Below are 19321 nucleotides of genomic sequence, written 5' to 3'. Positions count from 1 at the left end.
AGCTGCCAAAAACTCATGTAATAAGAATGATTATGACATGGTGAAAAAGCATCTAAAATGGGCAAATGCATGCAGAAATATGAAAACATTGAAGGAAGAAGCCTTACAATATTTCATTAGCATAAACAAAATGGAAGTAGCAGAACAACAGAGTTGGAAGGGACCTTGGAGATCTTCTAGTCCAACTTCCTGCTTAAGCAGAAGACCCTATATACTATTCTGGACAAACAATTGTCCAATTTCTTCTTAAAAACCTCCAGTGTTGGAGCACCTACAATTTCTGGAGGCAAGTCCTTCCACTGATTAATTGTTCTAATTGTCAGGAAATTTCTCCTTAGTTCTAGGTTGGCTCTCTCCTTGATTAGTTTCCATCTGTTGCTTCTTGTCCTGCCCTCAGGTGCTTTGAAGAAAAGGTTAACCCCCCCTTTTTTGTGGCAGCCCCTTAGATATTGAAAGGCTGCGATCCCGTCACTCCTAATCCTTCTCTTCATTAAACTAGACATAGAATAGAATAGAATAGAGCTGGCAGGGACCTTGGAGGTCTTCTAGTCCAGCCCCCTGGTCAAGCAAGAGAACCTATACTATCTCAGACAGGTGAATGTCTAGCCTCTTCTTAAAAATCTCCAGTGATGGAGCATCCACGATTTCTGGAGGCAAGCTATTCCACTGGTTAATTGTCCTCACTGTCAGGAAGTTTCTCCTTAATTCCAGGTTGCTTCTCTTTCTGATCAGTTTCCAACCATCATTTCTTGTCCTGCTCTCTGGTGCTTTGGAGAATAATGTGATCCCCTGTTCTTTGCGGCAGCCCCTCAAATACTGGAATACTGCTATCATGTCTCCCCTATTTCTTCTTTTCTTTAGGCTAGCCAAACCCAAGTGTTCTTCGTATGTTTTAGTCTCCAGGCCTTTAATCATCTTACTTGCTCTTCTCTGAATTTTTTCCAACTCTCAACATCTTTTTTGTGATACGGTGTCCAAAATTGGCTGCAGTATTCCAAGTGTAGTCTTACTAGGGTTTTATAAAGCGGTACTTTATACAATGCCTAATTTCTGCAACTGTTCTTCATAGGTTTTAGCCTCCAGTTCCCTAATCGTGTTCGTTGTTCTTCTCTGGATTCTTTCTAGACTTTCAACATCTTTTTTATATCATGGCAACCTATGAGGACGTACTAGGAAGAGAGGACAAAAATAAGTAATCTGATAATCCATTTCATAGTCAGAGGATCTGTAATGTTTGTGAAATCCAGTCTGAGTGATCCAGTTTTTCAGAAACAAATTTCTGCAGAAAGGGAGTCTCCCTATTAGCATCAATTATCAGAACTTCAAGCTTGTTCAGTAAGTAGACTATCCTACATCAACCAAATCATGGTTAGGTCAGAATGCTTACTCTGGGGTTTGCTTCAGAGGCATGCAGAAACAGGAGAACAAATTATATGTGATATATCTCTACATATACACACACATACACTGTCTCAACCCCCCCCAACAGGAGAGCATAAAAGCAACTTAAGCATTAATTCGAACTGAATGGGGCCTTGTTAAATTTATTGACATGAAATGAAAAATCCCCAATGTATTTTTGAACTGTCATGCTACCCAGAAGCAAGAAATTTTAATTAACACCACCTCTTTAAGCTCTCCTTATGATATATGAAGATTTCATTTTTCTTCCAAGCTCTTTCCTTGCCATTGCTATCCTGCCTAAATGCCTGGGCTTCCTTTTCTTTCAGTTTCCTTCAATACACAAAACATAAATCTGCGAACACATGGTATTAAAGTGTGAAATTGAAACATCACAAATGAGTCTGTTATCCAGGCTGCCTCACTCGTAAACCTCATTTAGAGAGTAATTTTCAACCGGATTTGACAATGGCCCTGTAAATTTCCATCCAGAATGCTGACATGCTCAGGAATTCTAAAAGCTCTTGATCGTTTAGCTCTCCCCGCCAATGGATCCCAATTCAGAACTTCTGAAAAATTTACTCATTCACCCCATCCCAATGAGAAAATGTTCAATGTACGTATATTAATTTCAATGCACTGCCTGTCCCAAACCTTCATTTTTCTAGGCAGAGCCACAGAGTTCAAATTCACTTAAAAAGTTCGTCCGAAAATGGGTATATTTAAAAAAAAGAATGCAAACAAATTGTGCATATGAGAGATGGTTCAGAAGACGGATATTCAAGCAAATAGCTTGGAAGAAGGCATGCTGGTAAAAAAATTAACAGGTTTACGGAAATGTACATAAACACGCATACACATTGCCAAGTAGATGTTTTTAAAAATGAAAAACAAACATGGAAAAGTGATACAGACTGATCCAAAGTTGGGGAAAAAAAGGAGAAACAGAAGAAATTTAAAATGGTCGAATCTGTGCCTCTCTTCGCCTGCGTCCCTGAGTGCTCAACCGTGATAAATGAAGCAGAGTTTGGGGTACATCCCCAATCTAAACCTATCACAAGCGTTGAAGTGAATTAGAGCATCTATGTGCAACCTTACAGTCATGGGCTTGTGTAACCATTTGTGGCCCAAAATTAACTGCTGCTACTGTAATCTAGAATTCCTCTTCCAAGATAGAAATCCGAGCCCTTTTATGTGATGTCTCTGTTTTATCATGCACTCAAAGCTTTCTTCCTTCTTGTCACCCCAAACAGCTATGAAACAGCCTCTGTGTAGCACCTACTGACCAAGTTAGCCTTAGGACAAATACGGCTAATGGCTTCGCCATGTCATGGAAAGCAACATTAAAGAGCAGACGGTTGGCATTATCCTCTGTACCTGTAGACAGCTCTCTTGTCTGCCTCCAGCTGTGCCTGAGGGTCGATAGGAGTGCTGGGTAGTGGAGCATTGGCTGCTGCCGAGGGTGTGCTGACGTGCACCGGCTGTGCTTTTGCCGGTTGCTGGGCTGTCATCTGTTAAGAAAAAGCACAGGAGAAAAGCAAAAGAGTTGAAGGACCAAGAGAAGCCAACTCGGAGTAGATCATGACATTTCAAGGAGAGAAATGTTTTAATGAGCCTATAATAATATAAATAGATAGGGAATGTTAGTTTATTTTTAATTATATAACTTGGATGAAACGTTATATTAGTGAATGAATTGGTTTTAGAAAGATATTGACTTGATTATAATGTTTTTAAACAAATGGAGTTCATTAAGCTTAAGTTTTAATGTGAGAAGAAATATAGGTTTTTATCGATTAAATTTTTTTTATTGATTAATGCAGTTGATGGTTAGACATAGTAATGAATGAATTCATTTGAAAATGTATTAATTTGATTATAATATTCTATACAGATAGAGAGGGAAAATTTTAGGAAATAATGGGTATATATTTACTATGTTGTTGTTTGTTTTTTTAAAAAAATGGATCACCATGTTTCCACGTGGGTTCTTAAGCTGTGTTGGTGTAAAATGGAAAACTAATAAAAATTGTTTTGAAAAGTAAATATATTGGAGGATTTTTTTTTTAAAAAAAGGAGGTTGTATCCAAGGTGGAAGTATGAATCTCCAGCCTGTTAGATTGGGGTTAAGTATCTAACCTTGGAAACTGTAAAAAAAAAAAAAGGTTATAAAATAAGACACAATTCACTTTTTAACAACCTCTTCCCTTAGCAATGAAGTTCCAATTGTGGTTGTAACTTGAGGACAACCTGCACTTATCTTAAAAGTACTAAAATAATAATATTTGTATCAATTTAGGGTGAAATCTGACAGATGTGTATTTGGAGAAAGCTCGATGGAAACATACTAAAATTTATTTTGGAGTAGACTTGCTTAGATATTCAAATCATAGAAGGGAAAGTCTGCTATAGTTGTTCTCATCATTTTAAAATTAATTGGTCTAAAAAAGGTCTTTCTGAACCTAATAATCTTTAATGTCAGAGCTGTAACTTTCCAAAATACCCATACAGCAATGCTAGTGCATTCACAAAGTATCCCAAATTTGACAAAAGTTAACCATGTAGCTGGATGACTTGAGCCAGGAAGTACAGCTCAGCAAAATCCACCCAAACACTAGATTATTGTTAGGAGATAAAATTGGAGAAGGGAGTACTAAGTATATCACCTTGAAGCCCTAGGGACAGGGAGAATGAGACTCTAACAGACAAATACATATAATGCCCTCCCAGTTGGATAATTAACAAGCTGGGTTGTGTTCATAAAAATACACAACTCAGTGTTCTACTAGAAATGAGGTGACGTGATAGCAGTCGTCCAATATCTCAGGGGCTGCAACAAAGAAGAGGGGGTCAATCTATTCTCCAAAGCACCTGAAGGCAAAACAATGAGCAATGGATGGAAACTACTCAAGGAGAGAACCCATTTAGAAATAAGGATAAATTTCCAGATAGAACAATTAATTAATCAGTGGAATGGCTTGCCTTCAGAAGTTGTGGTTGTTCTATCGCTAGAGGTTTTAAATAAGAGATTGGACAACCAGTTGTCCAGAATAGTAATAGCAATAGCACTTTAGACTTATATACTGCTTCACAGTGCTTAACAGCCCTCTCTAAGCATTTTACAGAGTCAGCATATTGCCCCCAATAATCTGGGTCCTCATTTTACCGACCAGTGAAGGATGGAAGGCTGAGTCAACCTTGAACCAGTGATACTCGAACTGCTGGCAGCTGGCAGTCAGCAATTGGTATATAGGGTATATATAGGACCCCCTGCTTGAGCAGGGGGTTGGACTAGAAGTCCTCCAAGGTCCCTTCCAACTCTGTTGTTTGCTACTCTGTTCTGTTTCTGTGAAATCACCACACTGGGAAAATGTATCTTGGTCAATGTCAATGAAACAGGATTCTTACTCAGGGGAAATGAGCTGAAAACATCAGAGTAAATGAAAGCCACAGCCTATAAATAAAACAGCAACAGCACAAGTAAAGGAAGGATAAAAGGAGGCTCTCAGAGTTAAAACTCCTCAGAAATTCATGGTGAAAATAGCTTGTTATCTTTATTGTTGATGGGGTGGGCCCAGTTAATGAATCGCTGTGGAAATTCTAAACAGGATTTTACCAAAGCGTATTACATCCACTGCTCCAGACTGAATGCATTTCACAGCCAAGTGACTAGAGGTCTGTGTAAATCAAGAGATTTTGTAGCTTTCGGAAAGATGAGAGGGATGTAAAGCGAGGGTTGATTCATTGGAACATAATGGCCATTGTCCCCAAACCTATGGAGCATCTTGACACTTTTTCAACCTTAATTAAATCAAAAGGATGATGCTACAGACTGATCAAAGCACTGGCTAGCTAACTCTAACAAGCTTTCTTCCACCTTTGTGTATTTTCCCAAGTCTTTTAGAACTAACAACACACCTTTTGCATTTAAATAACGCAACCGAGACCAAATCAATCAAGTATTTGTCTCTTTCTTTGACTCAATTTATTTTATTTATTTTCTTTGACTCAATTTTCAAGACTTGGGGGGTCCATGACCGTACGTCCGTGGCCACAAAAGGTATTTAAAGGTTGAGAACCACTATGTTAATCTATAACATGATCTATTTAATTTTGGTTTAATAGTAGAATGATTGGTTATGTTTGATTCAACAAATTCTAATTAAACAACCGTGACTTAAAATGTATGCCAAGACACACACACACACACATATATATATACACACCTTTATTATATCTAAATTCAGCCACTACATCAGTCTATGTATGTTTAAAAGCATTTTGTAATATAATTCATATGATTTTATGTCTTATATCTATATTTCAGCTTTTTTGGCCAATCAGCAACCCCTAAGTGGCTTAAGTCAGTCAAAATGAACAAATATTGTAATAAAATAGCACATCAGAAATTAAGAAATGATGATGTCTTAAAAAATTAAAAGATTAATATTTTAAAACCTAGGAATACTAAAAGGTCCTTGGTATTGGTCTGGCATTGAAAAAAACCTAATACTGGTAGTCCCCGACTTACAACAATTCATTTAGTGACCGTTCAAAGTTACAATAGCACTGAAAAAGTGACTTATGACCATTTTTCATACTTATGACCGTTGCAGCATCCCCATAGTCACGTGATCAAAATTCAGACGCTTGGCAACTGACTCATATTTATGATGGTTACAGTGTCCCATGATCATGTGATCACTTTTTGCGACCTTCTGACAAGCAAAGTCGATGGGATAACCAGATTCACTTAACAACCATGTTATTCATTTAACTACTGCAGTGATTCACTTAACAACTGTGGCAAGGAAGGTCGTAAAACGGAGCAAAATTCATTGAACAAAGGTCTTGTTTAGCAAGGACTGCCTGTATGCAAAATTCCCAGTGTTTCTCCCTATATTTTTTTCATTCCGTTTGATGAAAAAAAGAACTTGCTTTATGCATTTAGCTCAGAGGAAAATTGAATTTCTATAAAGTTCTCATGGGCAGAGTGTGTATTCGTCCTCCTAATGAGAGAGTTAAGAGGCGTTTGTGACTCATCTTCCATTGTGGAATACTTTCTGCAGCAACCCGGACCCTCCTGACATACTTCTCTTAAAGACATTAGGAGGGATCTCCCATCATTGGACTTTTTCAGCTTAGGAAGTGTGACCGTTGGGGGGGATGGAAAGTTAAGTACAGGTAGTCCTTGGCTTAGGACCACAATCTGAAATTTCCATTTCCATTGCTAAGCAAGATCGTTGTTGAGTCCGATTTTACAGTGTTTTTTTTCCCCACGATTGAATCACTGCAGTTGTTAAATGACTCACATGGTCCTTAAGCAAAGCTGACTTTGCTTATCGGAAGCCAGCTGTGAAGGTAGCAAATGGCAGTTAGATGACCCTGGGACCCTATGATTGTTGCAAACCCAGGCCAGTTGCCAAGTGTTTGAATTTCGATCATGTGACCACGGGGATGCTGCCACAGCCGTAAGTGTACCAGTTGTAAGTCACTTTTTTTCAGTGATGTAACTTCAAAAAGACACTACAGCAGGGGTGTCAAACTGGTGGCCCATGGGCCGGATGCGTCACGCATAAGCCACGCCCACCCCACCTCCGCAAAGGCAAAAAACATTGCGATACATCATGATAGGTCAGGTGACATGATTGAGTTTGACACCTGTGCACTAAAGGAACTGTAAGTCAAGGACTACCTATAAGTTGCAAGTCTAAGGACTACCTGGAATGGAAACCAGGATCAGCGGCAGCTTCCCATGCCGCTGCCCACAATAAACTAGGTTCAAAAATACCACCTAGAGAAATCCAAAACGAAATTCTCAGGTAACTTGAGAGTATGATAGAAAACTACAAATCTCTTTCTCAAAGGGAGAACAGCTTTGGAGAACCAACAACACCTATTTTAACACAGGAATAATAATAATAAAAAACCCTACAGAACTGTTTCTGATGTTTGAAGCCAATGGGTTGCTGTAGCAGAGGAGGGACGAGGAATCTTGTCTGTCGTAAATGTCACACTTCATTTTTATCAGTCTTTTTCCACCAGCCTCTTGCAAATTTAGGGAGGGGAAAAAAAATTCCCCCAACAGCCTGACTTTGGTGAGAAAGACTGACAATGATGGAGCTCTTCCATTGTCAAAAAATGTCTTTCAATTCCCCACAGCTGTTAACTACATTTCCCTGCTGCCTCTTCTGCCTCTGGTTTCAGCTGCCTAAGCAAGAAAAAAAGTCACTCTCAAGGAATAGCTAATGAGGACTGGATCTGCATTTAGTCTATTCAAACTTTCATGCGCTCAAGCTGGGGTGGGCTGATGGGGAAGGAAGGAACCTAGCAGTGCAGCCAAGCGAGGGGACAATGACGGAGAAGTCCCACGAAGCAATAAAAGCCCCTGCCAAGGTATCATTTGTGCAAAGTGACCTTTCTCACCAGAGGGAGTCATTTCAGAGAGCAGGATAACGAGGCCCATGTGACTTGGAGAAGAGGCTCCTCATCAAAGATTACACTCCTTGACAAGGTGGCAAAGCCATCTCGGCATTGTTGAGCACAGCACCTTTGCCCTGGGTCTCTTGGAAAGACTAAAAGCAAAACAAAGGGACATTTGCTCACTCTTGTATCCTCCCACCTGCTGTCCTCCTGGTGTGGGGTGGAACTACAGCTCTGTTGACCTGTGCAGTTTGGGAATTTGCTCTGAGAAAGTCTTTATTTTTAATGTTTTCTTGAGATGACTTATCATTTTACGGAATATAAATGTTTAAACTATTGTTTGCTTGTTTCTAATTTGTTTCCGTAGCTCTCAGTCCTCCGCAAGAATAAATAAAGAACTTGTAGCACTCTGTGTTCCATTGTGGACTTGTAGCCCCTTATATCCCATTGAGATAGCTATGGAATATAAATGTTTAAACTGTTGTTTGCTTGTTTCTAACTCTTTTCCATAGCTCTCAGTCTTCTGCAAGGATCGAGGACTTGGAACATCTTAAAGTTTAAAGAATATATATTGCCATAGACTAGTGGTGGCGAACCTATGGCACGCGTGCCAGAGGCGGCACTCAGAGCCCTCTCTGTGGGCATGCGCACTGTCACCCCAGCCCTGCCTCCCCCAGTGGCCCCCTCCTCACCAGCAGCCCCCACAAGGAGAGTTGACCCCGGGCATGGCCTGCGCAGAGCAGCGCAGCCAAGGACATGGCAGCTGGGTAGCGGGGACAAGACTCCACCCTCATGCCCTGTCGCATGCAGATGTTGCTGTGGGCCACGGGCGGAGGGTGTGGCTGTCAGGTCGCTGCTGGGCCACTTGGGCAATCTGCTGCGGTGGGCCATGGAGGTGGTGGGTGGCCCTGAGGGCGGGCGAGGTAGGGGTGGGGCGGGGCAGGGGCAGAGCAGTTTTTGGGCACTCGGTCTCTAAAAGGTTCGCCATCACTGCCATAGACCTCCAAGTGGCCTCAACGACACTCAGAGAGAGTGCTAACGACCAGATGGCTACAAGGAATATAAATCCTTTCATCCTCCATCATTCAGTCAGAACTGAAGCAGCTTCTTGGATGAGAAGCGAAACATCTTCAAGGAAAAGCTAAGAAAGTCCACTTGCCTTTGGGGAAAGCACCTTTGGGACAATCATGACCTGGATGACTAAGAATCTCCATAGACATTGTCACAGACAATTTATGGATCCAAATCTATCTCATCAAATGCAAGGAGGGGACAATCCATGAAATCTTCTGATATAATACATTACTTAGTCTTTTAACTGGTAATTCTTGCTCAGTCTTGTATTCTCCAAACTGCTGACCTCCTAGAATTGTACAACTACACCTTCATTTTAAGCAGCAACCTGTGCACCTCCTTTCAGCCAGAAACCCTCTTGGGAATTCATGGAATTACGGTCTGAAGCATATGAAAGGCTGGGAAATCAAATACAGAATCGGACCAGTGTTCCATTTAGCATTTATTATTGATGCCAATTAGTGGTGGTGCACAGAAGTTTTGGAAAGGTTTAATTTTTTCCCTCTAGCCCTATCTTGAGAAGCCACAAACTAAATTTGGGATCTTCTATATACAGTTGAATGTTTTAATTTCCAGTTTGGGGAAATCAGAAAATAGCTAGTGAGAGGTACAGATGCGTAATCCAGTAAAATAAAAACTTTAGTTGGTTTTATGGTTTGCATTAAACAATCTTTGTTCTGTTGATTTGTCTGGCATTTTTTTTAATCCAACCAATTTTTTTGCAGATGTTTACCTTCCTAACATATGGAGTGGTTTTTACAGTTCTTCGAATCTACATATTTTTAAATTAATTTTGCCCCAAGAAAGTCTTTACTTCTAATGGTTCTTGAGATAACTGTCATTCTATGGAATATAAATGTTTCAATTGTTGTCTGCTTGTCTCTAATTCCCTCCCCCCCCCATGCTCCGTTCTTCTTCTGCAAGAATAAGTAAAGAACATGTGGCACCTTAAAAACATTAAGATTAAAAACCATTGTCACAGATGATTTATGAATCACAATATTTCTTAAGGTGCAAGGAATAGATGGCAATCCATGAAAACTGATGTAATACATTAGTCTTTGAGGACCCAGATTGTTGGGGCCAATATGTTGATTCTGTAAAGCACTTAGAGAGAGCTGTAAAGCACTGTGAAGTGATATATAAGTCTAAGTGCTGTTGCTATCAGTCTTTTAGCTGCCACAGGACCCTATTATGTTACAGAGAAGCAACCTGCCTAACTTAACTAAACTTATTATAACCAGTCTGCCTACCAATGCCTTCATGAGGTGAACACTTTCAATGTCTCCAGACAATTCTATTGTTTTATTTAAAAAAGAAAAGATTGGAATTGGAGCAGGAAATTTCTAGGTGGCAAACCACCTCTTCAAACCTTTCTCTTTCCTTATCAACAAGCTTCTGAAACATGGTCCAAGCTGACCTCATCACTTAACACCTGAAACTCTGAAGAGAACCTTCACACTTAGGAAGCTTGACACCTTCCATCATGATTTTAACTTTGTGTAAATGGACATCTTTGGAGGTTTTGAATTTAAGGGACGTTTGTTGAAAATGTTGGGCAGCTGGAAGAGTTGGGTAGTCAATAGCTTTGTAGCTCCCCCACAATCCAATAACCTTAAAAATGAAAGAAGGGGCACAAAACGATCAGTAGAGAACATTTGCTGAGGTAAAGGAAATGGGCTTTTTTATTTAGACTTATCTCAGGAATCTTTAAAAGAACATTGAAGTTATGAAAGGATATTTGATAGAGGTGAACCTGTCAGTTAAAAGCTTCCATGAAGATTCTAAGGGACTCAAAGCTATTAATGTATAGTTCCTTTTCAATCTCCAAAATAAAGAAGAACATGGCTAAAATCAAAAAGGCAGAATTATGTAAAGATTTTTAAAAAAACAAAACATGGAAAGGTGGTATGCTGAAACCAAGTCACTTTGCAGATTTAATAGGTGTGTTTAGAAATAAACCAGTGGGATTTCATTTGAGTCCCACCTAGGAGAAATCTCTTGGGTTTACTTAGCAAGCAAACACACACACACACACACACACAAAGAATGTGTGCCTGGTTGCTCTCTTATTTTTGTCCTACTTACTTTTAACTTATTTAAGTTAAAAGTCCAAAGGCTGTCTAAGAAACAACCCCATTTTTTTTAAAGAAAACTTTTGTAAGTTTTCCTAAAAGCTCAAAACGTTGTCTGATGATAGTTGCTGGTGTCACAGATCTATTATCTGTTCCAATGTGGAAACAGTGAAGTGTGGTTTGGCAAAACTTTGGCTAACCAGGAAACATGTATTCGATGTAGTAATCACTTTCTCCTGGGACATGAATGTGTTTTGACACAGAGATGAGCCATGGGGTTCTTTTAGCAGCTGTGATTTGTTAATCCACAGTATAATGTGAATTAAATTAGGCTCTTCACACTTAACTAACCTCAATCTGCATTCTTTGTAACACTTGAGGTTTCTGATTCTACTAACAGCCTAATCCCTTCAGCTCCAAACTTCTCCCAGCTGTTGGTTTGCAGCAGTTATGGAAGGATTCCAAACATTCAGCGCCAGAAAACTTAATCCTAAAGCTGTTAGGCTCTACCAAAATAACAAGGACCCCCAATTTAAAGCTCTTAGCCTTAATTAACAGGAAAGGAGGCATTCAGGTTTGTGCTGAAACACAGAGCTTAGACACAGTCATCTCCAACAGTCTCCTGCCCAGATTTCTTCATGTTAGAATTTTAGACCAGAGTGTTGCAAATATCAGCCACACTATCCTGTAATTTGAAGGACAATCTAATGCTATAGATCAATTTCCATCCATTTAGCATCCAGTCTCTAAAATGTATGGGTACTTAAAATATTGGTTCAGTGCCAACACGTGTGTGCACATTTGCAGAAGGGAAGGGTGAATCTGTCAATTCAGTTTTTGCTCCATCTCTCTCTTTGAGTCCTGTTGGGTTCCATTTCCTCCTCTGTTTACACATTTCACCAGAAAGAAAACGAGCAAAAACTTTCAGGAACATTTACAGTAATTGAAATTCAACATATATAGAAGGGATGGGCTGGAGAAAGTTGTCTTAGAGTGTTCCTAATCTACAAAGGCGCATATGGCTGCCTCTAAGGACAGATTAGACTTCTTGAAAAAATAAAATAAAAGGTTTATTGTACTAAGAGCCTAGAATTAGTTCCTGGAATCCTAGGAGCTGGGTAATTGGCTCAGCTCATTTATCCCGGTTTTATCTTAGTCAGGCCTTTTCTTCCTAAGAGTTTTGTTAATTGTCCGGGTCTTAGCACTGTAATAAATTGAGAGACTAGGGAATTATACCATTAAACCAAGTAATATTTTCAATCCAGGGCATTGCAATCCAGTGAGATTAAAAATGGTATGAATTAAAATCACACGCTGCACTCTGCCATCATAGCTATTAGTATTACATACACACACAGTTCCCAGTAGTAATAGGAGCACTCAGGCTTGTGACTCCTAAGCTAGGAGAACGGCTCCAGCAGATCTCAGGAACAACATCATAACATTATGGACACCTGTCCATAAGAGTGAAGCTAAGATACTGTGCAGAATCCTCAAATTTCCAGGCCTCTAGCTGAGTACTCAAGGTTGAAGAAGACACAGACCATCCATAAATAACACAGACCCATCAGCATCTACATGATCTCTATCCCTTTCGCACATGTGCAATGCCAAGACACATATACAAAAGGGCAGGGCTTGTGCTACGACCCTAGTGTAGTCATTCTGTTGTTCTTATCTCCCTGCAGATACCACTTAGGCAGGGGTGTCCAACTGCTGGCCCGTGGGCCAGTTTCATCATACCGAAAACGCGCCCACCCCATTGCCAGCAATGCAAAAAGAGTCACGATACGTTGCGACACGTCACGTGACGTGGAGAGTTTGACACCTATGACTTAGAGCAGGGGTAGGCAACCTTGGCTCTTTTATGACTCGTGGACTTCAACTCCCAGAATTCCTGAGCCAGCCATGCTGAGGAGAAATGAAGAGGTTTCCATGCTGAGCCATGCTGGCTCAGGAATTCTGGGAGTTGAAGTCCACGAGTCATAAAAGAGCCAAGGTTGACTACCCCTGACTTAGAGGAACCAATTTCTCCTGACAGAAATGATTAGTGAAGTCCTTATCCTTACATGTGTAATAATGGTGCTCCTTAGAGATACCATTGTGTAGCAATTAAAACATGGATCATCAACGTGGAAAGCTCCTTAAATGCCTATCTTGTCTCACTGCTGTTCTTTTTGAACATCCTTCTTAAAGAAAAGAAGAAATGTATATGCTGCAAAGTGTTTTTTTCCCTTTATGAGACATCTCACTACACGTATTCTTAGAAAATAAAAAGAGAAGGTGGCTAAAAGTCAGGATTTTCTTTGGAACAGCAACTATTTGCCCTGAGGGGGAAAAAAAACAAAGGTAAACTGAGGTGATGGACAGCCCATCTTGAAGGAAATTAAAGAGGCTGGCAGACAGAAGCTCAAACATTGCCTGTCTCCGGTAAAATCAGTATGTTGGATTGAACCATTCCTTCTGGCAGAATCCATTTTATAACTAGATAATCCCAAGGAAGGCATTTTGGGAGAAGATCCACCACATATTCTCAAAATTTCACCTGTGTCTCTGGGGCTTATCTGATTTTAGAGTGTCTAAATCTCATTTTATCCACGAAGCAGAATGTTTGATCTTAAGATGGTCACTTTGTGGATCAGACCGATGTTAAGAAAATCAGAGGGAGAGCAAGATGAGAAAATCAGGTTGTGCACACACAGGCCTAGTAAATGATAGAAAGGGACATTTTGATAAGACAAGGATGTCCATTGTTAGATGGCAAATATTTTAGAATAATCTGTAGGTGCTTTTATATTTATGAGACTTTTAAGACACAAACTACAAGCTTTTTGGCAATATATTTGTGGCTCTTCCAATTTGCTCCTTTATTTCTAAATGAAAGCTGAAATTCCCCTACTTTCAGCAGCTGGAGCTTTATAGAAACAAAACAAAACAAAACCTTAACTGGTATGAAATTTGGCCGTCCAAGCTCAGTATTTCCTTTTCTGCAAACAAAACACATTTATTTCGAAATCTTTGGGAAAAGGTAGAGTAAATTGAATCATCTCTTTATCATAATTAAAAAAAACCCTTGATTACATTTTGATGGATTTAAAATTAAATTGAATTAGAAATATATAATATGACAACAAGAAATGAATTCATCCGGCTTTGGATTTTTAATCTGTTGGAGAGGACAAGTTAAGATTATGTTATGAGCATTTGCTTGGTCTGCAATAAGAAACTAACATGGGATCCAAATGAAATAGCGATAGCACTAGACTTATATACTACTTCATATTGTTTTAAGTCCTCTCTGTTTTACAGAGTCAGCATATTGCCCCTAACAATCTGGGTCCTCATTTTAACAACCTCAGAAGGATGGAAGGCCAAGACAATCTTGAGCCGGTGAGAATCGAACTGCTGGCAGTTGGCAGAATTAGCCTGTAATACTGCATTCTAACCACTGCGCCACCACGGCTCAGTAAATTTGATCTAATGAAGCCATTTTGTTTCTCATAATCCTCAACCAGATCTTCCCACTGAAGAGTTTTATTCCCTCCTTATCCTTCCCAGCAGATGGCACAATGGGGCATATTGACTTTTTCTATTCTTTATAAAAAGTATCAAATTTATATGGCTACCCATCTCACCAGAAGTGACTCTAGGTAGCATATTTTATTTTACTTCTTTTGTCTAATCTCTATCCATAAGTAATAACCACCATGGAAGATATCAGACAAGTAGCTATTGTCATAAATAGCCTTTGACAGATGTCTCCTGTATGAATCTGTCTAATCCCATTTTGTGTCATCTAAGTCAATGCCCATCATCACACATCTGGCAGAGACACAGATTTAATTCTATTGCCCTGGTGAGTTCCACAGATTTAATTATCCTGGATGTAAAAAAAAAATTCAATGCTTCATTGTGAAAACAAAACCTTGAAGTCCTCATCTGCTTAAACAGGAGGATTTACCTGCTAAACAAATACAGGATATATTATTTTATTCTATTCTTCATTTGACCATCCAGTGGTTGGTTGCTAGTTCTAGATAATGTGATACATAGATCATAAGCATAATGTATATATAAAAATCAGTCTTTCATCCTGGATGTGATTCACTCAGCTTTTTCTCCATTATCACTGAAAGGTTACATTAAGGAGAGGCAATATTACTCACACAAGAATATAATACACTCATAACTAAATAATGACTCTTGTTTCCATAAGGTTTGTGAAGGACAGCAACTTATAATGCTTTGAAAAGGAATGAGATGCATTCATGGACGACAAAGCTGTAATTCACAATATTACTGGGCCATAAATAGTGAGGGAAGGCTAATATCTGCTTCCTATTTATATAATAAGTTCCCTATGGTTGGCCACCATAGGAAACCCCAAACCCAAGAAAGACCTTTAGTCTGACCCCCTTGATCTCCTTCCGCTCCCATCCAATAGGGATTTTCAATTTCTACAGCTTGAACTGGGAACAAAAGCATAATCAGGAAGAAAAATGTGGATAGCACCAAGGCAACTAGTTTTATTCTAGAAATCCAAAATAGGTCCATTTTCGCCCCATAAGGTGCAGAAATTTCTGCCCCCTGAACTAGTTTCATAAGAGGCAACTTTTCCTTAGTACTCTCAACATGTCCTATCATTCTGAGATTAATGGTACCTAAGGTCGATCAAAAATGGCTGTCAGAATGGACCACCAGTTTTGTAGATGGGGGGGGGTATTTTATTCACATTTTTCCATGAGAAGAACTTCTACAAACAAGTGCCCAAGGGCAGGACCTCCCCAGATATCAGGGTAGCTGTTCTAGTGAACAGGTCAGTAGAAAACAGATTCCTCCTAAGTCAAGATCTTCCTTTGGGATTATGGAAACATGGAATGCCTGGGAGGTTACGGACACCAGAGAGAGGATTGCCCATGGAAGGCCTTCATAATTAAATCAACGCAAGAATGCCCTAAACCACATGGAATGATTTATCAGAAATATAAATAGTCCTCAACTTAGGCCATAACTGAGCCCAAAATTTATATTGTTAAGGGAGACAACTGTAAAGTGAATTTTACCATCTTTCTTGCCACAATTGTTTAGTGAATCACTGCAGTTGTTAAGTTAGTAACACAGTTGTTAAGTGAATCTGGCTTCCCCCATTGGCTTTGCTTGTCAGAAGGTCACAAAAGGTGATCACATGACTCCGGAACACTGTAGCCGTCATAAGTAATGAGTCAGTTACTAAGCGTCTGAATTTGGATCACGTGACAAACAGTCATAAGTCACTTTTTTCAGTGTCATTGTAACTTCAAACGGTCACTAAATGAACTGTTGTAAGTTGAGGACTACCTGTACTCTTTCCCTCTGCACATTTTTTTAAGGAAACTCTCCCTCTTTAAAAGATATGACAACTAGTATTAAAAATGAAGGGTTTTTTCCCTTCCTGGCAGTCATTCTATCAATATCTAAACATTCTTCTCTTGAAAGGAACCCAGAATTATGAGACTCTTTCCTTAGCCTCAAAATAATAACAATAAGTATCATCACCATCTGATGTGAATATATCAGTGGTCCAGATGTTACTGGCCCAAGAGTATTCTATAGGCAGATATTAGTTCCTTTTTATAGACCTTAAATCTTCTACAGTTCTCCAAGGGGAACATTAACTGAGAAATGGAAAAGTGTCTCCTTATAGCCGGCGAATTTATACAACATCCCTCTTCCTTCCAAATTCTGTAAGTTCCACTGTTGATGTCTGGAAAGAAAATGCACCCCAGAGTTCCAGGTTTTGTCAAGGGGAATGTAAAATAAAATCAAGAGAAAAACTGGTGGCAGCAGGATATAACTGACAATGGTTCTCCTATCTACAAAGATTCATTATAGACAAAATAATTTATCATTCTGAACATTGTAAGATAGAGTTTGAAAAAAAAATTGTGTAGCACTGATGAACGTGCAATTGCTAAAATGTAAAAATCTTTCATTAAAATTTAAAAGAGAAGAAGAATAAGTGAAAGACTATACTGTATGATAAAGTGGGCTAACCTTTTTGATTATAATACACTTCTTTTTGTGCCATATCCGTTATCGGACGTTGGCAATCATGTTGGTGATCCTGTTTTTATCAGCAGCCACACAAAAAAGTGCTGCTGAGTTTTGTCCAAACCAGACCCTTAGATTTTGAAGCCGCGATGTTCTTCTTCTGCCTGGACCTCATTTGCCTTCAATCTTTCCCTGGAGGATTAAATGGGGTATGCCGTATTTTTCTGGGTGACGCATCACATGTCCGAAATATTCTAATTTTTGTTTTTTAATTGTTTTGATGATTTCCCTTGGCTTTCCCAGGCGGCTTATCCCCTCCTCATTTCTGATCTTGTCAACCCAGCTTATACGTAACAGCCGCCTGTAAATCCACATTTCAAATGCTTCTAGTCTCTTCAGGTGGCCTTCTGTCAGAGACCAACTCTCTACTCCATAGAGCAGGATAGAAAAAATACAGATGGAAGAATTGGAAAATATGTGGTTGGAAGGATTAAAATTTACACTGGTCCTTACTTCTCGCTTTTCTCTCGCTCTCTGCAATACTGTAGTAGGCCTATAAATATCGTAAACTGGAATGGTGTGGTTGCAAAAAGGAAGCCAGAATACTCACCTGTTGGGGTTCCTGATAAGGGGGAGGGGGTACAGTCTGTGTGGCCATCATTGTCAGAGATGGCACTGGGGAGACATGTTGCATCATGGGATTGATTCACATCTAGGACCTATTGATAGAATAAAGTTCAATTGTTACAAAACAAAGGAGAGGACAGTATTAGCATAATATTCACTCAACTCATCTTTCCATAGCAGATTGATGTTTCCTAAATTTATACAGCAAACTTTCTAATTCTGGCATCTTCCTGGTGTGTAAGAAAAATGCTTTTAATGCAAATTGTGGGGACACCTTTGGAAGACACCAGGAGAATATATGATTATCGAAAAAACAATTATCCTATAGGATAGGGGTGTTAAACAGGTGGCCTGTGAGCGGGATGCGTCACGCACAGGCCAGAACCACTCTGGATCCGCAAAGGCAAAAAACATCGCGATACATCACATGATGAGATCCAGTTTGAACCCATGCTATTGGAGGTGTGCTTTTTTCTATACTGCAATTACATGACTCTGGTTTTTTTTAAAGCATTCCTTAGAGAAAGTTTTAATTCCAAAATCAGTAGATTGATGACAGTAATGGCCCCAAACGTATCATGGAATATATTATTTTTCATTGTTGCTTTAGGAAACTGTACAGATGCTTGTAGATATGTATACAAATATATGGGGGGAGAGAGAGAGGGAGAGAGGGAGAGAGAGAGAGATTATAAAATGATTATGGTATAGCAGCCAGTAATTAAGGTTCTGGACTAGGAATGGGAGACCCAAGTTCTAGTCCTCCCCTAGGCATGGAAGCTGTTCAGGTAATTTGGCTCCAATCATCTTCTCTCAGCCCCAGATTAGGAAGCTGAAAAATATCTATCTACTAACCTACTTTGGACCAGCATAGTAGAGTTGGGTCCGTAACCTTCAAGAACTCTTCATCCTGCAGTAGATACAGTCTGTCTGTCTGACTGTCTGTCTAGATCAGAGGTCCCCAACCTTTTGGGCACCAGGGACCGGTTCCATGGAGAGAGGTTTTTCTGCGGACCGGAGGGTGCGTGGTTTTGTGTGCTGCCTGCATCTCGCAGATGGGGCTTTGCTTATTTGTGCAGATTGGTTGCTGGCATGTCGTGGCCCGGTACTGGTCCATGGACCAGGGTTTGGGGACCCCTGGTCTAGAGCACTCTATCTATCTATCTATCTATCTATCTATCTATCTATCTATCTATCTATCTATCTATCTATCTATCTATCTATCTATCTATCTTCTCTATCTCTCTATTGTCTATCATCTATCATCATCATCGATTTATCTCACATATACATAAATATTGTGTACCAGTGCTTGTATTTCATGAGTTTCATTCTCTGCATGAAACAAGAAGCATAATCTAATATTTAGGTGCAGCCGTTCCTCCTAACAATTCCAAATGTGTGCCACTTAACTTTAAGGTTATAAATCCACTGTAAACAGCACAATATTCACGTCATTTGATATTCACTAAGAGGCAAGACATTTTAGGATGCAAAGATCTCAAAGATAGACTTGATTATGCATTGCAATCATTCTTTTTTCTTTCGCCAGGATGATGGTGGGATAAAATATCAGGATTCATTTCTTTCATCAAGAGAGGAGAACCTTCCCTGGCGTCGAAGGCCTGTTTTAATTAATAGCTAAGGTATCGAAACTCTTGAGATTATTCCTATTAGGCTGAGTTTAAATG

The 19321-nt window shown here is 39.5% G+C and overlaps 1 protein-coding gene across 1 annotated transcript in view; it reads right to left on the bottom strand.

Moving 5' to 3' along the window:
- The window catches only part of PKNOX2 (PBX/knotted 1 homeobox 2), a 95262-nt gene extending 77546 nt beyond the window's left edge, over positions 1 to 17716 (bottom strand). Inside the window, exons 1-2 of the mRNA XM_015820251.1 lie at positions 17614 to 17716; positions 2779 to 2912 (exon numbers count right to left, since the gene is read on the bottom strand). Of these exons, the coding sequence (XP_015675737.1) occupies positions 2779 to 2912; positions 17614 to 17700 (221 nt within the window). The 5' untranslated portion in view covers positions 17701 to 17716. The remainder of the gene's footprint in view (positions 1 to 2778; positions 2913 to 17613) is intronic.
- Between the last annotated feature and the right edge of the window lie 1605 nt (positions 17717 to 19321).

Source organism: Protobothrops mucrosquamatus, unplaced genomic scaffold (assembly GCF_001527695.2).
Source record: "Protobothrops mucrosquamatus isolate PMUCROS unplaced genomic scaffold, P.Mucros_1.0 scaffold1099, whole genome shotgun sequence".
Taxonomy (NCBI): Eukaryota; Metazoa; Chordata; class Lepidosauria; order Squamata; family Viperidae; genus Protobothrops; species Protobothrops mucrosquamatus.
This window is presented reverse-complemented; position numbering and strand designations above follow the sequence as displayed.